General features: G+C 38.6%; 1 protein-coding gene across 6 annotated transcripts in view; it reads left to right on the top strand.

Moving 5' to 3' along the window:
• Positions 1-20,214, top strand: part of RIMKLB (ribosomal modification protein rimK like family member B) — an 81,093-nt gene that overhangs the window by 22,917 nt on the left and 37,962 nt on the right. For all 6 annotated transcript variants that reach the window (XM_047741366.1, XM_047741365.1, XM_047741360.1 and 3 more), the window contains one exon: positions 778-1,009. In XM_047741366.1, coding sequence (XP_047597322.1) covers positions 835-1,009 — 175 coding nt within the window. In that variant the 5' untranslated portion in view covers positions 778-834. The remainder of the gene's footprint in view (positions 1-777; positions 1,010-20,214) is intronic.

Below are 20,214 nucleotides of genomic sequence, written 5' to 3'. Positions count from 1 at the left end.
TAGAAAATGGGACTTGTACTAAGTGATCTGCTGTAATTATAAAATGGCAGTGGTAGCTTCCCTAGTGGACGATGGAGAAATTTTGTTTCATGGGAAGTTGTGAGTTTCTATATTTCTAGTGGTATAAAAATTTTTTATTTGAATGAAAGGGAAAAGGTATCATATTACATTATTCATTTTTTATTTGTATAGTTAATATATAATCACAGCATTTATTTGTGTGAAAGCCAAGAATCAGATTTCTTTTTTTAACTTACATATAAATATTTTATATATATGTGTGTATATATATACATATATATATATACACACACACACGTATATATATATACACATATCTATATATATAACATTATTTGATTATTTATTTATTTCATAGAGAGATTGCACAAGCAGGGGCAGAGAGAGAGGGAGAAGCAGGGAAGTAGGCTTCCCACTAAGCAGGGAGCCCAATGTAGGACTCCATTCCAGAACCCTGGATCGTGACCTGGGCCGAAGGCAGATGCTTAACCAACTGAGCCCCCCAGACACCCTGTTAATATATATTTTTAAGTAATCTCTATGCCTAATGTGGGGCTCTAACTCAGACCACCAAAATCAAGAGTTGTACACTCTACCAGCTGAGCCCAGCAACCAGGTACCCCAAATAGATTTTTTTTAATATGAGGAAGTGACACTTATTTTCATATGTACAGGGGAGCCCCACAAACATGAAATTCCTTAAGTAGAATTCTTTATTTACTTTATTTACTCTGTGAATTTTGTCTTTCTGTATAGAAAGAATCAGCATTCAGGAGGAAATAATCCAAGAGAAGGAAGACCAAGCAGATCAAGATGTGTAGCTCTGTGGCAGCCAAGTTGTGGTTTTTGACAGATCGTCGAATCAGAGAAGACTATCCCCAAAAAGAGATTTTACGAGCATTAAAGGCCAAATGTTGTGAGGAGGAATTGGACTTTAGGGCCGTGGTGATGGATGAGGTGGTACTGACAATCGAGCAAGGAAACCTGGGTAAGTCTATAGTAAGTAGTTTAATGGAATTTTTTCTTAAAATATTTTGAATCCACATTTTTAGGAATAGTTTGGAGGAAGGAATTTTTACTAGCCTTATCATTATGAAGTATCATCTAATCTTAAAATCTAGCATTTTTTTTTTTTTTAAGAGAGAGCACAAGCCTCTTAACCAACTGAGACATCCAATATTATGGCACCCCCAAATCTCCTACATGTTACGGAAGAAATGGAAACAGTAGTACTTAAAAGTACTTGCTTTATTACGTGGGAAATAGTTGGGAGAGAAATTAAAGATGATCTACTAATTTTTTTCCCATTATTGCTGTCTTCTAATTTTAAAAGACCTTGTTCATAAAGTGCTCATAAGAGAATTTACCTCATGGGGGTCCTTTTAGTAAACGCATCAGATTCCATATGTGAGGGGCGCCTGAGTGGCTCAGTGGGTTAAAGCCTCTGCCTTCAGCTCGGGTCATGATCCCATGGTCCTGGGATCAAGGCCCGCATTGGGCTCTCTGCTCAGCAGGAAGCCTGCTTCCTCTCTCTCTCTCTCTGCCTGCTTCTCTGCCTACTTGTGATCTCTATCTCTCAAATAAATAAGTAAAATCTTAAAAAAAAACTGTAAAAAAAGAATTCCACATGTGATTCTTACTTTCTTTTTTCTTCATAAAATATTTTATACATATAGTATAAAATCCTAATATAATTTTATTCTTTTTGCTGGATAGAAATGTCTTAATGATTTGACTCAGTTGGTGAGAAGTCTGGTATTTTCAGTATTTCATGTTTGGTTTTGGGTTATAAGGGGAAGATCTCTTAGAAATACAGAAATTCTTTAGAACTGACTTAGGAGTCTTTACATCTTTAGAAAGTTAAGACTTTTTTTTTTAAGATTTTATTTATTTATTTGACAGAGAGATCACAAGTATGCAGAAAGGCCGGCAGAGAGAAAGGGGGAAGCAGGCTGATCACTGAGCAGAGAGCCCAATGCGGGGCTCGATCTCAGGACCCTGAAATCATGACCTGAGCCGAGGCTTAACCCACTGAGCCACCCAGGCACCCAAAAGTTAAGACTTGTTATAGCTAAGTTGGTCATTTCTGTTAAGGAGCATTGTATGGTCGCATATACATGGCATTTTTAATTAACTTTCAGAAAATCCTTCATAGTTCACTGATAGTATTAGGGTATAAGACAAACACTTAAAATAGATTCTACATTACTCGCTTTGTGTCTAGAATCATAATGAGACCATGTGTTTTAATTTTCTCATCAGTAAAGTGGAGAGAGAGGGTTATTGTAAGAATTAATATTATTCAGTATGTAAATCTGCTATGAGGGTAGTTTCATTCACACATTAGTTAATGGATCTAGAATCTTACCTGATAACATGGTACTGTGGTTTAAGTAGGTAGAATCTCTTAGCAGTTACTCTTTACTCTGCCCTCTTGACGTTTAATTCATTCTCAGTACTTTTCAGCAGTTACCGTTTTTGTCAGCTGATCTTTAATATGTAAATTAATTTATATCAAAGACTTAATAGAAAAACAGAATGTTCCCCATTTTAGTATAAATGATCCTCATGCTAATTTAGGATCAAAAGTTATTTTTGTATAGAAATAACTTCTTTAGAACTGAACTGTTTCTAGATTATTTCACCTTAGTGTATAAGTAGTTACTACCTTTACAGGAAAGATGCGCAGTATTTTATTTCAGTCATGCTTTCTTTTTTTAATGTATACAACTAGGTCTAGCACTTAGTTATTCAGATTCTGGAGATCTGGGATAGAGCCTGTTTCTTTCATTCTTTCATAAATATAATGAAAGTATTTATTATGTGCTAGTTAATTGGTATGGTGTGCAAAATGAAACAGGCTAAGATTAACGTTAATCAAGGGATCATTCAAATAAGTGTAAAATTGTTATAACTTTGGTAAATTATAAATGGAGTGGATTTGCACCCCCGTGCCCTGTACTGCACCTGTGACAGATACTCCTGATCAAATAAATTAAAATCCCGAATCTAAGGCTCCTTGGTGGTTCAGTTGGTTAAGCATCTGCATCTTAATTTCAGCTCAGGTCATGATCTCAGGTCCTGGGATCCAGCCTCTTTGTATTCTGTGCCTAATGGGGAGTCTGCTTAAGATTCTCTCCCTCTGCCCCTCTGCCTGTTCATGAACATGTGCCTTCTTTCTCTCTCATATAAATATACATTTTATCTTTGGAATAAAAAAACAAAATTCAGAATCTGTCACATGCTTTTAGAGTTCAACAGCTTTTCAACATAAGTGCATGTACAGTTGTTGAGATTGGAGTCAGAAATTTGGATACTGTATTATGTTAGGAGCCATGCTCTTGAAGTATGTGTGAGAAGAGGCTTAAAGGGCGGTGTGGTACATAGCTCACTAAACACCACTTCCACAGGGTTAGGGTATATGCTTCTGCGTTTTATTTATTTATTTTTTAAAAGACTTTATTTATTCATTCGACAGCACAAGCAAGGGGAGCAACAGGCAGAGGGAGAGGTGTTATTATGTTTTAAAGGTTGGAAAACCAAAGGCTGCATAACATGTATTGGCAAGGATATAGAGAAATTGGAGCCCTCCTACATTGCTAAGGGGAATATAAAATAATGTAGGCCCTTTGGGTAAAAGTTTGGCAGTTCCTCCAAAGGTTAAACGTAGAACTACCATAGGATCCATCCCACTCCTGCATATATACCTAAGAAGAATGACAACATCTGTTTGAGAGTGGTTAAGATGCGTTGGTGTTACTTGTTCTTTAAATGTTTGGTAGAATTCACCAGTGAAAACTTTTGGTGCTATGTTTTTCCTTGTTTGGCGATTTTGAATTACTGGCTCAATATGTCTGTTCTGATTTTTTAAAATTTTTTAATGGTTCAGTCTTACTAGGTTGTATGCTGGCAGGAATTTATCCATTTTTTCTTGGTTATCCAATTTGTTGGCATAATTTTTCATAGTTGTTCCTTATAAATCTCATTTATTTCAGTGACATCCATTGTTAATACCTCCTTTCATTTTTTTTTTTTTTCAGTGTACAAGAGTTTATTTAAATGATATCTGAACTTAGTTCTATCCTGTGGGGCCCACGTTACAGGTTCCATCTGGGTCCATTACAACTCTAACCAAAAAAAACAAAAAACAAAATCCACAACTTTTTCCATGTCATTAAATATATTCGTATATAATAACCATAATATATTAGTATGCATTGGAAAGAAACACTGACCCAAACAATATGTCATGGTCATAACTAAACATTTACAATTCTGAGTGAACAGAACTCAGAAACGCAGGAGGGAGCTGGGGGGTGGGGGGGACGGAAGTGCCTTTGGGAACAGGGGGAAGAGAGGTCTGATGATGTGGGAACGGGCCTGGCTTGGTTTTGGCCAGGGGGCAGGCCCCACGAGTACGCATTTGGATACCCCTGGGGTATGGCGTGGCTGTGGCCATGAACCGTGGCCCAGTGACCCCAGCCATGAGTCTAGTTTGTCCATTTGCCAGTCTCACTCTCTCGGGGGTATAGGGGACTTCCTTTACGTGTTGAGACCCTGACATTTTTCGGTTTCATTCCATTCTGGGCCACACCCAAGGAAGTCTGTACCCATTTCCTGCATGCTACTATGGAGGCAGAGGGGACATGAGGGGCCTTGTTAGTAAAGGCCTCTCTTTTTTCTTAATCTAGCTAAAGGTTTGTCAATTTGTTGGTCTTTCCAAAAGTTAGTATTGATTTTTTTCTGTTTTTTCTATTTCAGTGATGTGTGTTCTAATCTGTATTTTTCTTTTTCTGTTCATGGTGGGTTTAGTTCTTTTTCTGCTTGTTTATGGTGTAAGGTTAGGTTGTTGATTTGAGATTTTTCTTCTTAATGTACGTTTTTTAAAAAGATTATTTATTTATTTGACAGAGAGAGAAATCACAAGTAGGCAGAAGTAGGTAGAGAGGCAGGCAGAGAGAGAGGGAGAAGCGGGCTCCCTGCTGAGCAGGACCCTGGGATCATGACCTGAGCTGAAGGCAGAGGCTTAACCCAAACCCACTGAGCCACCCAGGCGCCCTAATGTGCATTTTTTTTAATGTGCATGTTTATAGCAGTACACTTTCCTCTTAACACTGCTTTCACCACATACCATAAGTTTTGGTGTGCTGTGTTTTGCTTTTGTTTTAAGATATTTTCTCATTTCCCTTGTGACTTCTTTTGTCTCATTTGTTTTAAATGAGTGTTATTTTTAGGGGCTTCTGGGTAGCTTAGTTTGTTAAGCATCCAACTCTTGGTTTCAGCTCAGGTCCCGATCCTTAGGGTTAAGAGATCAAGCACTGCATCGGGCTCAGCGCATGGAGCCTGCTTAAGATTCTCTTCCTCTCCTCTGCCCCTCTTCATTCCCCTCAAAAAAAAAGTGTGTTACTTAATTTCCAGATATTTGTAAATAGTTTCCTTTTGTTAATTCGTTTCTAGTTTCATTCCATTGAAACAAGAAAAGATACTTGGTATGATACCCGTATTCTTAACTTTGTTGAGATTTATTTTGTGGCTAAAGATGTGATGTATCCTGGGGCACCTGGGTGGCTCAGTGGGCTAAAGCCTCTGTCTTCGGCTCAGGTCATGATCCCAGGGTCCTGGGATTGAGTCCCGCATCTGGCTCTCTGCTCCGCGGGGAGCCTGCTTCCTCCTCTCTCTCTCTGCCTACCTGCAATCTCTCTCTGTCAAATAAATAAATAGAATCTTAAAAAAAAAAAAAGATGTGATGTATCCTGGAGAAAATACCATTTCCCCCTGAAGAATGAGAATTGTGTTGTTAGGAGTATTTTTTATATGTTAGGTCCATTTAATATGTAATGCTTCTTCCAGTTACTTTATTTCCTTATTAAATTTTCTGTTTGTTTGCTTGATCCATTATTAAAAGTGTAGGGTATTTGGATTTTTCACTTATTGTTAGTGTCCATTTCTCTCTTTGGTCTCTCACGGTTTGTTTCATACATGTGGGTGCTGTATTGGGTGCCTACATATTTATAATTGTTATAAGTTCCTGGTGAATTGACTTATCATAATAATGATGATTATCTCTTGACAATTTTTCTCTTGTAGCCCATTTTGTCTCATAAGTAGGAACACTTCTCTCTTTTGGTAACCATTTGCTTGGAGTATCTTTTCTCGGCCTTTCACTTTCAGCCTTTGAGTGTCCTTACATCTCAAGTGAGTCTCTTGTTGATAGCATATAGGTGGGCATTGTTTTTTTTTCTTTTTTAAGATTTTATTTATTTATTTGACAGAGAGGTAGAGAGTACAGATAGGCAGAGAAGCAGGCAGAGGGAGAAGGGAGAGGGAGAAGGAGACTTCCTGACAAGCGGGGAGCTGGATGTGGGACTCAATCCCAGGGTCCACAGGAAGATACTTAGCCAACTGAGCCATCCAGGCCCCACCCAGGCATTGTTTAAGGTCCATTTCTTCCCTCTATCTTTTGTTTGTTTTTATTTAAAGACAGATGTGGGGAGGGGCAGAGGGAAAGACTCTAGCCAACTCCTCACTGAGTGTAGGGAGGGACACGCTCAATCTCACAACCTATGAGACTACAACCTAAGCTGAAACCAAGAGATGAATGCTTAACTGACTGAGCCACCCAGGCACCCCTTGTATATTTACTTTTAATGTGATTACTGAAAAAGCAAGACATTTTATCATTTTCTGTATGTTTTATACCTATTTTGTCTCTTTTCCTCTCTTGTTACCTTCCCGTGTTTTGTTAATTTGTTGTAGTGGCATGCTTTAGTTCCTTATTTACCTATATGTATCTTCTATAGGTATTTTATTCATCATTATTGTGAAGATTACATAATAAATACATTGTATGGTTTTAATTTATTTTAGGTGATAAATTTATTCATATATAAACTCTACCCCTATGAATTTCCCCTTATATTGTGTTAATAATGTCACAAATTATATCTTATATTTTGTATTCATTGACAGTTTTATTTTTTTTATTTTTTTTTAATTTATTTATTTGACAGAGAGAGATCACAAGTAGATGGAGAGGCAGGCAGAGAGAGAGAGAGAGGGAAGCAGGCTCCCTGCTGAGCAGAGAGCCCGATGCAGGCCTCGATCCCAGGACCCTGAGATCATGACCTGAGCTGAAGGCAGCGGCTTAACCCACTGAGCCACCCAGGCGCCCTCATTGACAGTTTTATAGGCATAGTTATTTTGTGTGCTTTTAACTTTTTAAATTTTTTAAAATAAGCTCTAGGCCAATATGGGGCTTGAACTCAGGACCCCAAGATCAAGAGTTGCATGCTGTTCCTACTGAGCCAGCCAGGTGACCCTGTATGCTTTTAATTTTAAATGCTATACCAGCAATAACACTGATTTATGCACTACCATTAGAGTATTTTAGGATTCTTTATGTATTTATATATTTATCTTTACCCAAGAGCTTTATTTTTTTTATGCTTTTGTGTTGCCTTCTAGCATTCTTTATTTTTAAAGATTTATTATTATTATTTTTAAAGATTTTATTTTTTAAAATATTTTACTTATTTATTTGACAGAGAGAGAGAGAGAGACCACAAGTAGGCACAGCAGCAGACAGAGAGGGAGGGGGAAGTAGGCTCCCTGCTGAGCAGAGAACCCAATGCAGGGCTCCATCCCAGGACCCTGGGATCATGACCTGAGCTGAAGGCAGAGGCTTAACCCACTGAGCCACCCAGGTGCCCCAAGTTAATTTTTTTTTAAATTTTATTCTTTTTCATTTCTGTTATTGGAATTTCCATTTCAGTCTGTGATTACTCCTTGATGTCTCTGCTGGGAATTTTGTTTGTTTTGTTTTGTATTTTGGGTCTATTGATTTTTGCATTTTTTTCAACCATGGTTTTCTTGATTTCCTTCTCATGTTTTAGTTCTTTTAGCATCTTTGACACCGTTGTTTCAACTTCATTTGAAAGTTATACTTCCCTGTTTCTTTGAAAGGCTATACTTTCCTGTTTCTTTGTATGCCTTCTTAGTTTTTGTTGAATATTGTGCATTTGAATCTAAAAATGTAGTAACTCTGGAAATCAGACTCTCCTCCTTCCCCAGGGTTTGTGTTTTTGTGTACTGTTCTTTGTTTTCTTATTGTTATAGATGGTTCATGTCCTGAAGATTAGCCTGGGCTGTAAATGGAATGTCTTCTCAGGGCTTCCCTAAACTTTTCCTTGTTATGCACGGTCACTTTGTAATTTTTCCCATATATGCAGGTTGTTTTTTTTTTTTTTTTTAATTTTTTAAAAAATATTTTATTTATTTATTTGACAGACAGAGATCACAAGTAGGCAGAGGCAGGCAGAGAGAGATGAAGGGAAACAGGCTCCCCGCTGAGCAGAAAGCCCTATGTGGGGCTCGATCCCAGGACCCTTGGGTCATGACCTGAGCCGAAGGCAGAGGCTTTAACCCACTGAGCCACCCAGGCGCCCCTGCAGTTGTTTTTTAATGTCCTAGTCTTTCATGTCTGGCTCCTGAAAGGGGAAAATGACAAGACATAAGGGAGCAGAGAGGATATTTGAAGAAATAAATCCCCTGGAAGTCATTTTACCTGGAAGGGGAGGGGCTTATACCCGTGGGTGGAGATAGTACAACAGTGACAGCTACTGGCCTCTTGGTTTGCAACTCTGTGATCAAGAGTTGTAACCAGTCATCAGAGGAGAGGTCTTCAATATCTGAAGGACAGGGTCCTTTTAGTGAACCCTGGCTTCTGTAGGGTGTCAGTTGCCCCAGGAACAGGTGCATAGTGTGCCTTAGGGTTGACTTGGGGGCTCTAACACAGTTATATCTGACAGATTTTTCAAGTGCAGTAAAAGTCTAGGGGTAGCTGACTGATTCCTGGTGCACCCTACTCCACCCTTCCCAGAATTGTCTCTCTTTTTTTTTTATTTTTTAAAGAATTTATTTGAGAGAACAAGAGAGAGAGCATGTGTGTGCATGAGTCTGGGGGAGAGGACAGGGGTTGAGAAAGAAGCAGACTCCCTGCTGAGCAGTGAGCCCAATGTGGGGCTCCATGTGGGGCTCAATTTCAGGACCCTTGGATTATGAGGCAAAGACAGGCTTTTAAGTCGCTGAGCCACCCAGGCACCACTGTGTTGTCATTTTTTATTGCTTCTCTTTTTCTTTTTTGCTTTGTATTTTATTTTGGGAGTAAATCTCTATTTATTTATTTTTATTTTATTTATTTGACACAGAGAGAGAGAGATCACAAGTAGGCAGAGAGACCGGCAGAAGGGCGGGGAAGCAGGCTCCCCGCTGAGCAGAGAGCCCGATGTGGGGTTTGATTCCAGGACCCCAAGACCAACCTGAGCCAAAGGCAGAGGCTCAACCCACTGAGCCACCCAGGTGCCCCTTGGTAATAAATCTCTTATTGGATATATATATTGTGAATCACTCCGTGGCTTGCCTTTTCAGTCTATTAATGGAATCTTTTAGTGGGTGGAAGTTGCTAATTTTAATTAGGTAGAGTTCATATTTCTTTTTTAATTTTCAAACATTTTATTTATTTGAGAGAGAGAGAAAAAGCATGAGTCGGGGAGGAGCTGAGGGAGAAGCAGACTCCCTGCAGAACAGAAAGCCCTGGGACCTGGGATGTGATCCCAGGATCTTGGGATCATGACCTGAGCTAAAAGCAGGTGCTTAACCAAACTGAGCCACCCAGGTGCCCTATATTTTTTTGGTTAGTGCTCTTTGTGTCCTGGTTATGAAATACTTATGCACCCAAGAATTCCTTTGAGATACATACTGAAATACCTACTTGATAAAATATGACATTGTTAAGTGAAATTATGAAGTTGGAGAAAAGGACATATAGAATGGTACCATTTTCTAAAGAAGACCTATATGTAATTATAACCTTTGCTGGGACCCTGTGATTTTATACTTTACCCATGAAGACCTTTGTTGTCTTCTTTAGGAAGAGATGGCAACAACTTGATTTATATTCTCCAGAACTCATTTCATACCTGAAACAGTGTGTAATCTCCTTTTCACATGTTGTCTCTGGAAAGATGTTCAGTCTGGAAATTTTTTTTTTTTAAAGATTTTATTTATTTATTTGAGAGAGAGGCAGTGAGAGAGAGCATGAGCGAGGAGAAGGTCAGAGGGAGAAGCAGACTCCCCATGGAGCTGGGAGCCTGATGCGGGACTGGATCCCGGGACTCCGGGATCATGACCTGAGCCGAAGGCAGTCGTCCAACCAACTGAGCCACCCAGGCGTCCCCAGTCTGGAAATTTGAGTCTAGTTTTCTCTCTCTCTCTCTCTCTTTTTGAAGATTTTATTTATTTTTTTTGACAGAGATCACAAGTAGGCAGAGAGAGGGGGGAGGAAGCAGGCTCCCTGCTGAGCAGAGAGCCTCATGTGGGGCTCAATTCCAGGACCATGAGATCATGACCTGAGCCAAAGGCAGAGGCTTAACCCACTGAGCGACCCAGGTGCCCTAGTTTTTTCTCATTTTTAAAAATGGTTTTGTAAGAAGAAATCAGTTTGCTTTTATATCTATTGCTTTACTTTGGTGTTTGGTTTTAATTTCTAGATTTATAAATTACCTCATTTTAATATAGACATATACTTTGTTGCCACCGCCCATGTCCTGCCCACCCCCCTCTTGATGTTATAGTGCTGTCATAAAGTTGATTTGGTTGTTTGAAGCAGTTACTGCCAGTGACACCTCAGTTGGCCCTAATTTATTGGTCTAATCCCCACTTTTGGGCAGTTTTCCCCCATTGTTGCATTAGTTGACAAACCTATCCCCAAATAACAGTTATTTCATATAATTAAAATATTTTAATTTATTCTCGAGATTTTCCTTAAACATTCCCTGGAAGTTTCCTCTTAGTTGATTGCTAAGAAAAGAGAAAGGAATAGTTTGGGAGTAGTACTATATACAAAGCATAGCACTAGGCACATATATCTCGTTTTTTCTCTTTTTAAAAATACTAATAGCTTTAGAAGTGTCTGCCTTTGACTTGGTTACTGATCCCAGGATCCCGAGATGGAGCCCCACCTTGGGCTCCCTGCTCTGCGGGGAGCCTAGTTCTCCCTCCCCCTCTGCCACTCCCTCTGCCTGTGCACTGTACACATGCACATGCTCTCTCTCTCTCTCATAAATAAATAAATAAGATTAAAAAAAATACTAATAGCTTTATATTTTTACTAATTATAAAGTGACATAAACAGTACTGAAATATAAAGCAAATATCATTGGATAGTTTTACCATCCATAAATCAGTGCTAAATACATACACATAAATGAATTGTAACAGTACTGTTCGCTAAATTTTCTTTTGCTTATGAGTGAGTGTCAGCTGTGTGCCAAGATAGGTATTGGACATACAGAGTTTAGCAAAATAGCCCTGTTCTAACTGCTTCATGCCCTCTTTAAGGTAAGTGGGAGACATGGACATTATAGAAAAGCCAAAGAAATAATTACTTACTAAGTGGTATAAAAGAAAAGTAAAGTGTGATACGGGAATAAGATGCAGTCTGTGGAATCAGTAGAATCAGATGGAACCAGTGGAATTGACTTTATTTTTAAGATTTTTTTTTATTTTTAAGTAATCTTTATACCCATATCGGGGCATGAACCCACAACCCTGAGATCAAGAGTGGAATGCTCTACCAACTAAGCCAGCCAGGTTTCCCCAGTGGAATCTAATTTAGATTTAAAGATTAGAAAAGGCCTCTTCAAGGAAGTGAAACTAAAACCTAAAGATGGGTGTGCCTGGGTGTCTCAGTGGGTTAAGCCTCTGCCTTTGGTTCAGCTCATCATCTCAGGGTCCTGGAATTGAGCCCCGCATCAGACTCCCTGATCCTCGGAGAGCCTCCTTCTCCCTCTCCCACTCCCCCTGCTTGTGTTCCCTCTCTTGCTGTGTCTCTCTCTGTCATATAAATAAATAAAATCTTAAAAAAAAAGTCTTTAAAAATAATAAAACCTGAAAGATGAGTAAGCATTATCCAGGGTTACAGTGAGAGGGAGACTATATGTGTTATTTTAGGTGGTTCTAGAAGAGGAATTGCTGTTGCCAGACTGTCCTCCAGAAAGTTTGTATTGCTCTGTCCTTTTTCAGTATCCTTTCCATTATGATTGTTTGCATTTTAATGTTAGACAACAAATGGCCCTGGTTGAATCACTTTTCTGCTTAATCTTTTAGGAACTTGGACTGTGGTTCCAAACCCAGCTGGACAGTGAGATTTACAGTTGAGTATTTCCTTAGGTCAGAAAATAAGTTGAGTATCAAAGGAAAAACCCGTAATGTCTTCAATCGTCAGGAAGAAATATCTTTCCTTTTTTGAGCTCAGGCCCTCTACTCCTGTTATCAAAATGGTTGGGAGCTTTGATTATGTTTAGTATCCATGCTATATTGGTCTGAATGTTTATTAATTCTCCAGTGGATACTTGAATCCAATTTTGTCTTCTCTAACAGCACCAAATGTGCCTATACCAGTCAGAAATCAGAGCAATTGCCTATCCCATATCCCTTTCCAAAGTAGTTCAGGAAAGTGAAGCAATTGGATTAGTTGCACCTTTAATGCTTTAAACTCTTTCTGATTTAGGGATCAATTTTCTTAGGCAAATGTCTTTTTTACATATGATATTGAATATTATAAATTAAGGTATGAATAGATAATATATGTTCATATGAATAAAAGTTACAGTGATAATTTACAGAGAAGTGAGATAAATTAAGAGATGTGATATTCTGGCAAGTAAAAAAGCAGGTTCTTAATTATAGATGCCATGTCAAAATAATTCCCTTGGTTATGATATAGGATGAGATAGTGATGAAGATGTTGAGTATCCCTGGTCAGTGCCCCCCAAACTGTGTTCATTAAAGATAATCAAAACTGTCTTACCAAATACTATTAAATTGTGTGGACCACATAAAATGTAGATAAAGTTGCTGGTTCAGTTCTTGGCCTCTGGTACATTCTTATTTCTTGGCCTTCAGTATCTATCCCCCCCACCCCACCCCCCTTTTGTAGAAACACCATATGGATTTTCTTTTGAGAAATTCCCTCTTCTATGTTGTACAGTCTTTTTTTTTTTTTTTTAAGATTTTATTTATTTTGGGGGACGCCTGGGTGGCTCAGTTGGTTAAGCAGCTGCCTTCGGCTCAGGTCATGATCCCAGCGTCCTGGGATCGAGTCCCACATCGGGCTCCTTGCTTGGTGGGGAGCCTGCTTCTCCCTCTGCCTCTGCCTGCCATTCTGTCTGCCTGTGCTCGCTCGCTCTCCTCTCTCTCTCTGACAAATAAATAAAATCTTAAAAAAAAAAAAAAAAGATTTTATTTATTTTACAGAGATCACAAGTAGGCAGAGAGGCACGCAGAGGGAGAGGGGGAAGAAGGCTCCCTGCTAAGCAGAGAGCCCAATGTGGGCTCAGTCCCAGGACCCTGAGAACATGACCTGAGCTGAAGTCAGAGGCTTAACCCACTGAGCCACCCAGGCACCCCTATGTTGTACAGTCTTGGTGGAACTGTAAGTCAATGGTGCCTTGCCCCTTGATAGTCAAGCTAGGTAGTAGTTTGGAAGTCTTTGTCCCTCTCCACCCTCCTCCCCTGCCTTTTTTTTTTTAAGATTTTATTTATTTGTCTCAGAGAGAGTATAAACAGGGTTGGCAAGCAGAGGAGAAGTAGGCTCCCCACTGAGCAAGAAGCTCTATGGGGGACTCCATCCCAGGACCCTGGGATCACAACCTGAGCTGAAGGCAGATGCTTAATGGACTGAGCCACCCAGATATCCCCCCACCTTGTTTTAAGATTTTTTTTTTTTTAATTTTAGAGAAAGAGTGGAGCAGAGGGGGAGGGTAAGAGAATCTCAAGCAGACTCTGCAGCGATATCGGAGCCCCATGTGGGGCTTGATCTCCCAACCCAGAGATCATGACCTCAGCCAAAATAAGAATTGGGTGCTCAACCTACTGAGCCACCCAAGCATCCTCTCTTCCCTTGGAATTTGAGCAGTTTAACTAAAGGATAGAAGGAGAATGTTTGAAATTTAATAATGTTGGTATGCACCTAGAGATTCTAGGTTCTTTCTTGGTCTTAGATTCCCAGAATGGCCCTTGTCTTTTTTCTGTGCTTGTTTCATCATCATTCTTTTTAGTTCTAAACACAATAGTATGTCCATCTATTAATTTTTTTTCTTGCTCAGCTTAACTAGAGATATTTTATTCCTTAAAAATCAGATAACCTTAAACAATACAGAAATTAATTCCAGAGAATGTACTGCAGATTGTAGACCTTCAGAGAATTGATTACTTGGCATAGATAGGATAGAAATCAAATTAGGATAATTCTGGAATGGTGATCTAATAACCTATGATACACAGTGTTAAAAATGGTGATTAAGGGGCGCCTGGGTGGCTCAGTGGGTTAAGCCGCTGCCTTCGGCTCAGGTCATGATCTCAGAGTCCTGGGATCGAGCCCCGCATCGGGCTCTCTGCTCAGTGGGGAGCCTGCTTCCTCCTCTCTCTCTGCCTGCCTCTCTGCCTGCTTGTGATCTCTCTGTCAAATAAATAAATAAAATCTTAAAAAAAATAAAAATAAAAATAAAAATGGTGATTAAGTAGTTACCTTTATTTACTTAGAACCATGGTCGTGTTGAGGATAAAGCTCAGGGGAATGATAGGTGTTGCTGCAGAAAACATTTTTAAGGAAGTATGAGGAATTTGGGGGTACGTACCTGGGTGGCTCAGTCAGTTAAGTGTCTGCCTTTGGCTCAGGTCATGATCCGAGGATCCTGTGATTAAGCCCTGCATTGGGCTTCTGCTCAGAGGCAAGCCTGCTTCTCCTTCTCTCACTCTTCCAGCTTGTGTTCCCTCTCTTGCTGTCTCTCTTTCTCTGTCAAATAAATAAATAAAACTAAAAAAAAAAAAAAAAAGTATGAAGAATTTGGAAGTGGGAGACTAGAATGGCCTTTTGAAGGAATTGGAGGAACTTAAAGGAATAAATTAGTTCAAAGTCTCAATTCTTTTTTTAAGGCAAATAATAAAATTCAGGGGCTTTTTAGTATCTGGGACTATAGGTCTAACTTAACCATTAGAATATATTCTAATGACTCTGCTGAAGAGAGTCTTCCATCTATCATGCTGCTTAGTGAATTAGCACAGCTAGAGTTGGAGGGAATTATGTGATATAACGAGGTTGTGCTTTAGAACTAGCTAGATTTAATTGTCCTGGCTGATCCAGTTATTAAACCTTTGTCAGTTGGTCAGATTGGTTTTATGGTTTCATTTATTTGCTAGAAAATGAAATCTGTTGGTAGATTCTCTTTATAACAAGTAGGATAAAAATTTAAAGGCCTACTCTATAATGTTGCACTCGGGATTACTTTAGATGTATATAAAATTCCCTGGCATGGTATCTCACACATAGTAAGTATACAGTAAATGATACTGTTATTAATTGGCAATAGGAAAACATGATAATCTTCGGTTTATGAAGAGTACTTTTTAAACATTATTTTTGTATTTATTTTTTAAGTATGCTCTACATCCCTTGTGGGACTTGAATTCACAACCTTCAGATCAAGAATTGCATGCTGTACTGACTGAGCCAGCCAGGTGCCCTGTACACACAGTACTTTTGGTACTTATGAAATTGGATGATCTGATTTTTGATGACTATTCTGTGATAGGTACCCGAGTGACAAGTCACCAGAGAACTTAGAGTAGTAGTGAGTGTAGTTACTAAACTCAGGTAAAGAATAATAGTCTGAGGTCTTAGAATTCAAATTATAAAAGTAAATTTATTTTACAAACACTCACATAGCAATATACAAAGCCTACTACAAATATCAACTCATTTGATCCTGGCAATAATCCCATGAGGTTGGTATTGTTATTTGTTTCTGTTTTGCAAATGAGAAAATGGAATCCTAGATTGGTTAAATGTTTTTTACCCTAGATCATAAAGCTGTAAGTGCTGGAGCCAAGATTTAGAATCAGGCAGTCTGTCTTCTGATCTTGGAATATATTCATATTTCTTCTCTTTTCCTACATATGAAGTGGTATATTATAAATACTCCTTCCTGTTTTTTCCCTCCTTTTGGTTCTCTAGGATATATATATATATTTTTTTTTTTTTCAAAGATTTTGTGTATTTATTTGACAGAGAGGGAGGAAAAGCAAGGGGAGCAGCAGACTCTCTGCTGATCAGAGAGCCCAGCGTGGAGCTCAGTCTCTGGTCCTGGGATCATGACGTGAGCCATAGGCAGATGATTAACCAGTTGAGCCACCCGGGTGCCCCAGGTTCTCTAGAATATGTTACGCAAATAATGCCTACAAATGATGACAGATTTCTTCTGCCTGATCCTAAAAGGGAGTACTCTGAGTTTATTCCAATAAATAAACCTGGCACTTACTATAAATTTTTTTGGGCAAATAACCTTTACCAAGGAAATTCCCTTTTCTTTCTGGTGACCAAAGTGGTTAAAACTTTTTATTTTTTAAATTATTAAAGATTTTATTTATTTGATATAGAGAGATTGTGAACAGGGGGAGGGCTAGAGGGAGAAGCAGTTTCCCCGCTTAGCAGTGAGCTCAGTACTGGGATCATGACTTGAGCCTAAGGCAGGCGGTTAAGTGACTGAGCCACCCAACTGTCTGAAGTGTTTCTCTTTAAACTACATACTCATCAGAACTTGTTAATGGTCAGCTCTTGGTTCTAGCTATTTTAGTGGGTATGAAATAGTGTCTTTGTGGTTTTATATCCCAGCTTATTAATAAGGTTGACTATCTGGGGTGCCTGGGTGCCTCAGTCATTAAGTGTCTACCTTCAGCTCAGGTTATGATCCCAGGGTCCTGGGTTCGAGTCCCACATTGGGCTCTCTGCTCAGTGGGAAGCTTGCTTCTCTCCCACTCCCTCTGCTTGTGTTTCTTCTCTTGCTGTGTCTCTCTGTCAAATAAATAAATGAAATCTTAAAAAAAAAAAAAAAGTTGAATTTTTTTTTTTAAGTTTTCATTTATTTATTTGGGTGGGGGAAGGAGTGAGCAGAGGGAGAGAGAATCTTAAGGACACTCTGCACTGAGTCTGAGCCAGATGTAGGGATCTATCTCATGACTCTAATCTTAGTTTCAGCTCAGGATCATGACCTGAGCTGAAACTAAGACACCCTTTAACAGAGTGTGCTACCCAGGCACTCCAAGGTTATCTTCTTATATATTCATCTGGGTATCCTCACTTGTGAAGTGCTTCTTCAATCTCTTGTCCATTTTGCTGTTGGGTTGGTTGTCTGATTATTTTACTTTCCTAAATGCATCATTTGTAGCTTGCTTTTTACCTTCTTAATGATGTTTTGATAAAAAAGAAGAATTTAATGTATTTTGACTACTCTTGTTTATGGTTGATTCTTTCTGTGACCTACATAAAAATTTTTTTCCTGTGTTGAGGTCATGAAGATAACCTCTATGTTAGCTTTTAGAGAGTTAACTAAGGGTTTTGTCATTTACATATAGATTTATAATCCACCTAGAACTGACGTTTGTGTGTGGTGATAGGTAATGATAAAGTTTCATTTTCTTTCCATTTCAATGTTTGTCACAGCACTCTGTAATAAGGGAGACTGACCTTTCCCCCCGCTCTCCAGTGTTACTTTATCATAAATCAAGTATCTATACATGGGTAGATTTATTCTGCTCTTTTGCCTAATTTTGATTCTTTTCACCAGCATTGACAGAGGCTTAATTACGACAGTGTTAAGAATCCAGTAAAGTGAGTCTTCTATCTTTTTCAAGATTATCTAGTTATTCATGTTCTTTTGCATTTTATATATATTTTATTTTATATATATATAAATTTTATTTTTAAGATTTATTTATTTATTTTAGAGAGAGAGAGGATGAGCAGGAGGGGCAAAGGGAGAAAGATTCTGAAGGAGATTCCACACTAAGTGTAGAACCCAGCGTGGGGCTTGATCTCAGGACTCTGAGATCGTGATCTGAGCAGAAACTGGGAGGCGGGCATTTAACCAACTGTACCAGCCAGGCACCCCGATTCATAAATTTTATAATCAGCTTGTCAAGTTTCACAGAAATACCATTTGAAATTTTGATTAGTTTTTTATTGAATTTGTAGATCAATTGGGAAGAAATGACACATTCATACTATTGAACCTTCATTATGCAGATGTTTACATGTGCTCTTGGGCTCATTCTCTCTCATTCTCTTTAATGTTTCTAATGATAATTTGTAATTTTATTCCCAGAGGTCTTGCACATCTTTTATTAGATGTAACTTTGTTCCTGTGAATTTGTTGTTACTATAAATGGTAACAATAAAAATTTTTTGTTTCAGGGCACCTGGGTGGCTCAGTGGGTTAAAGCCTCTGCCTTCGGCTTAGGTCATGATCCCAGGGTTCTGGGATTGAGCCCCGCATCGGGTTCTCTGCTCATCGGGGAGCCTGCTTCCTTTTCTCTCTCTGCCTGCTTCTCTGCCTACTTGTGATCTCCTTCTGTCAAATAAATAAATAAAATCTTTAAAAAAAAAAAAAAGTTTTTTGTTTCTACTTCATTGCTGGTTAAGTTTAATAATATACTGATAGGTAACTCATTTATGTCATTAATTTATGATTATTTTGAATTACTTGCTTTTAAAATTGTATCATTTACAAGTAATAACAGTTTTATATTTCATTTCCAATCCTTATATCTCACTTTCTTAACAGCATAGGGCAAGTCCTTTGGGACATTGTTGGAGGGCGCCTGGGTGGCTCAGTGGGTTAAAGCCTCTGCCTTCGGCTCAGGTCGTGATCCCAGGATCCTGGGATCGAGCCCCACATCGGGCTCTCTGCTCGGCAGGGAGCCTGCTTCTCTTCCTCTCTCTCTGCCTCTCTGCCTACTTGTGATCTCTGTCTGTCAAATAAATAAATAAATAAATCTTTTTTAAAAAAATATTGTTGGCTATAGGATTTTTAAGATATCATTTATCAGATTAAGGAAGTTTTCTCTAAGTATGCTAAAAGAATTAAAAACAAAATACCGAATGCTTATTGAATTTTATCAATGTCCATATATCTATTAAATGGTTATACATATTTTTATATTACTGTAAATTATATGATTGGTTTTTTAAAGTTAAACCAAACTAAAAATTTTAGAATAAACCCAACTTGTGTATGATGATTATTATTATTGTGGTGGGTTTAATTTGTTAATAGTTGTTGAAGAATTTTGCATTTATGTTCATGAATGAGATTGCCTTGTAACTTTCCTTTTGTGAACTAGTCATTGTTAGTTTCTGCTAAGCTGTGTTTGGCCTCATGAAAAGGGCTGGGGAGTGTTTTTTGTTCCAGAAGACGATGTGGTAACACTTCTATTTTTTCCTTAAATGATGGAATTCACTTTTTTTTTTTAGATTTATTTATTTATTTATTTGACAGACAGACAGAGGTCACAAGTAGGCAGAGAGGCAGGCAGAGACAGAGAGAGGGAAGCAGGCTCCCTGCTGAGCAGAGGACCCAATTCGGGGCTCAATCCAGCCCCCTGGGATCAGGACCTGAGCCGAAGGCAGAGGCTTTAACCCACTGAGCCACCCAAGTACCCCTAGAATTCACTTTTGAAAGCTTTTGTGTCTAGAGATTTTTTTTGGAAAAGTTTTAGTTAATGGGTAATTTGTTTTAGTGGTTTGTTTCTTCTTGCAGTTTAGGTAAATTGTTTTTTTTTTCTGGAAATTTTTGTACATTTTTTTTTTTAAAGATTTTTATTTATTTGACAGAGAGAGATCACAAGCAGGCAGAGAGGCAGGCAGAGAGAGAGGAGGAAGCAGGCTCCCTGCTGAGCAGAGAGCCCGATGCGGGGCTCGATCCCAGGACCCTGAGATCATGACCTGAGCCGAAGGCAGCGGCTTAACCCACTGAGCCACCCAGGCGCCCCATTTTTGTACATTTTATCTAAGTTCTCAGATGTGTTATTCATAGAATCATTTCATTATCCTTTTAATGTCTACAGGATATACTGTGAAGCTCCCTTTTCATTCTCAACTTTAATTGTGCCTTTTTTTTTTTTTTTAAACTCTGTATCAGTCTTACCACGGATTTAAACAAATGTATTTGTTTTGGGGGCAAACTTTTAGTTCGGTTGTCTTTTTTATTGATGTTGGCTTTCCATTCCATTAATTTCTGCTCTTAAATTTTTTTTCCTTCTACTTTGGGTTTTTTAGATGTTAATGTGATTTGACTTCTC

Source organism: Lutra lutra, chromosome 8 (assembly GCF_902655055.1).
Source record: "Lutra lutra chromosome 8, mLutLut1.2, whole genome shotgun sequence".
NCBI classification, from domain to species: domain Eukaryota; kingdom Metazoa; phylum Chordata; class Mammalia; order Carnivora; family Mustelidae; genus Lutra; species Lutra lutra.
Note: the sequence above shows the minus strand (reverse complement) of the source record. Positions and strands in the feature narration are given on the sequence as shown.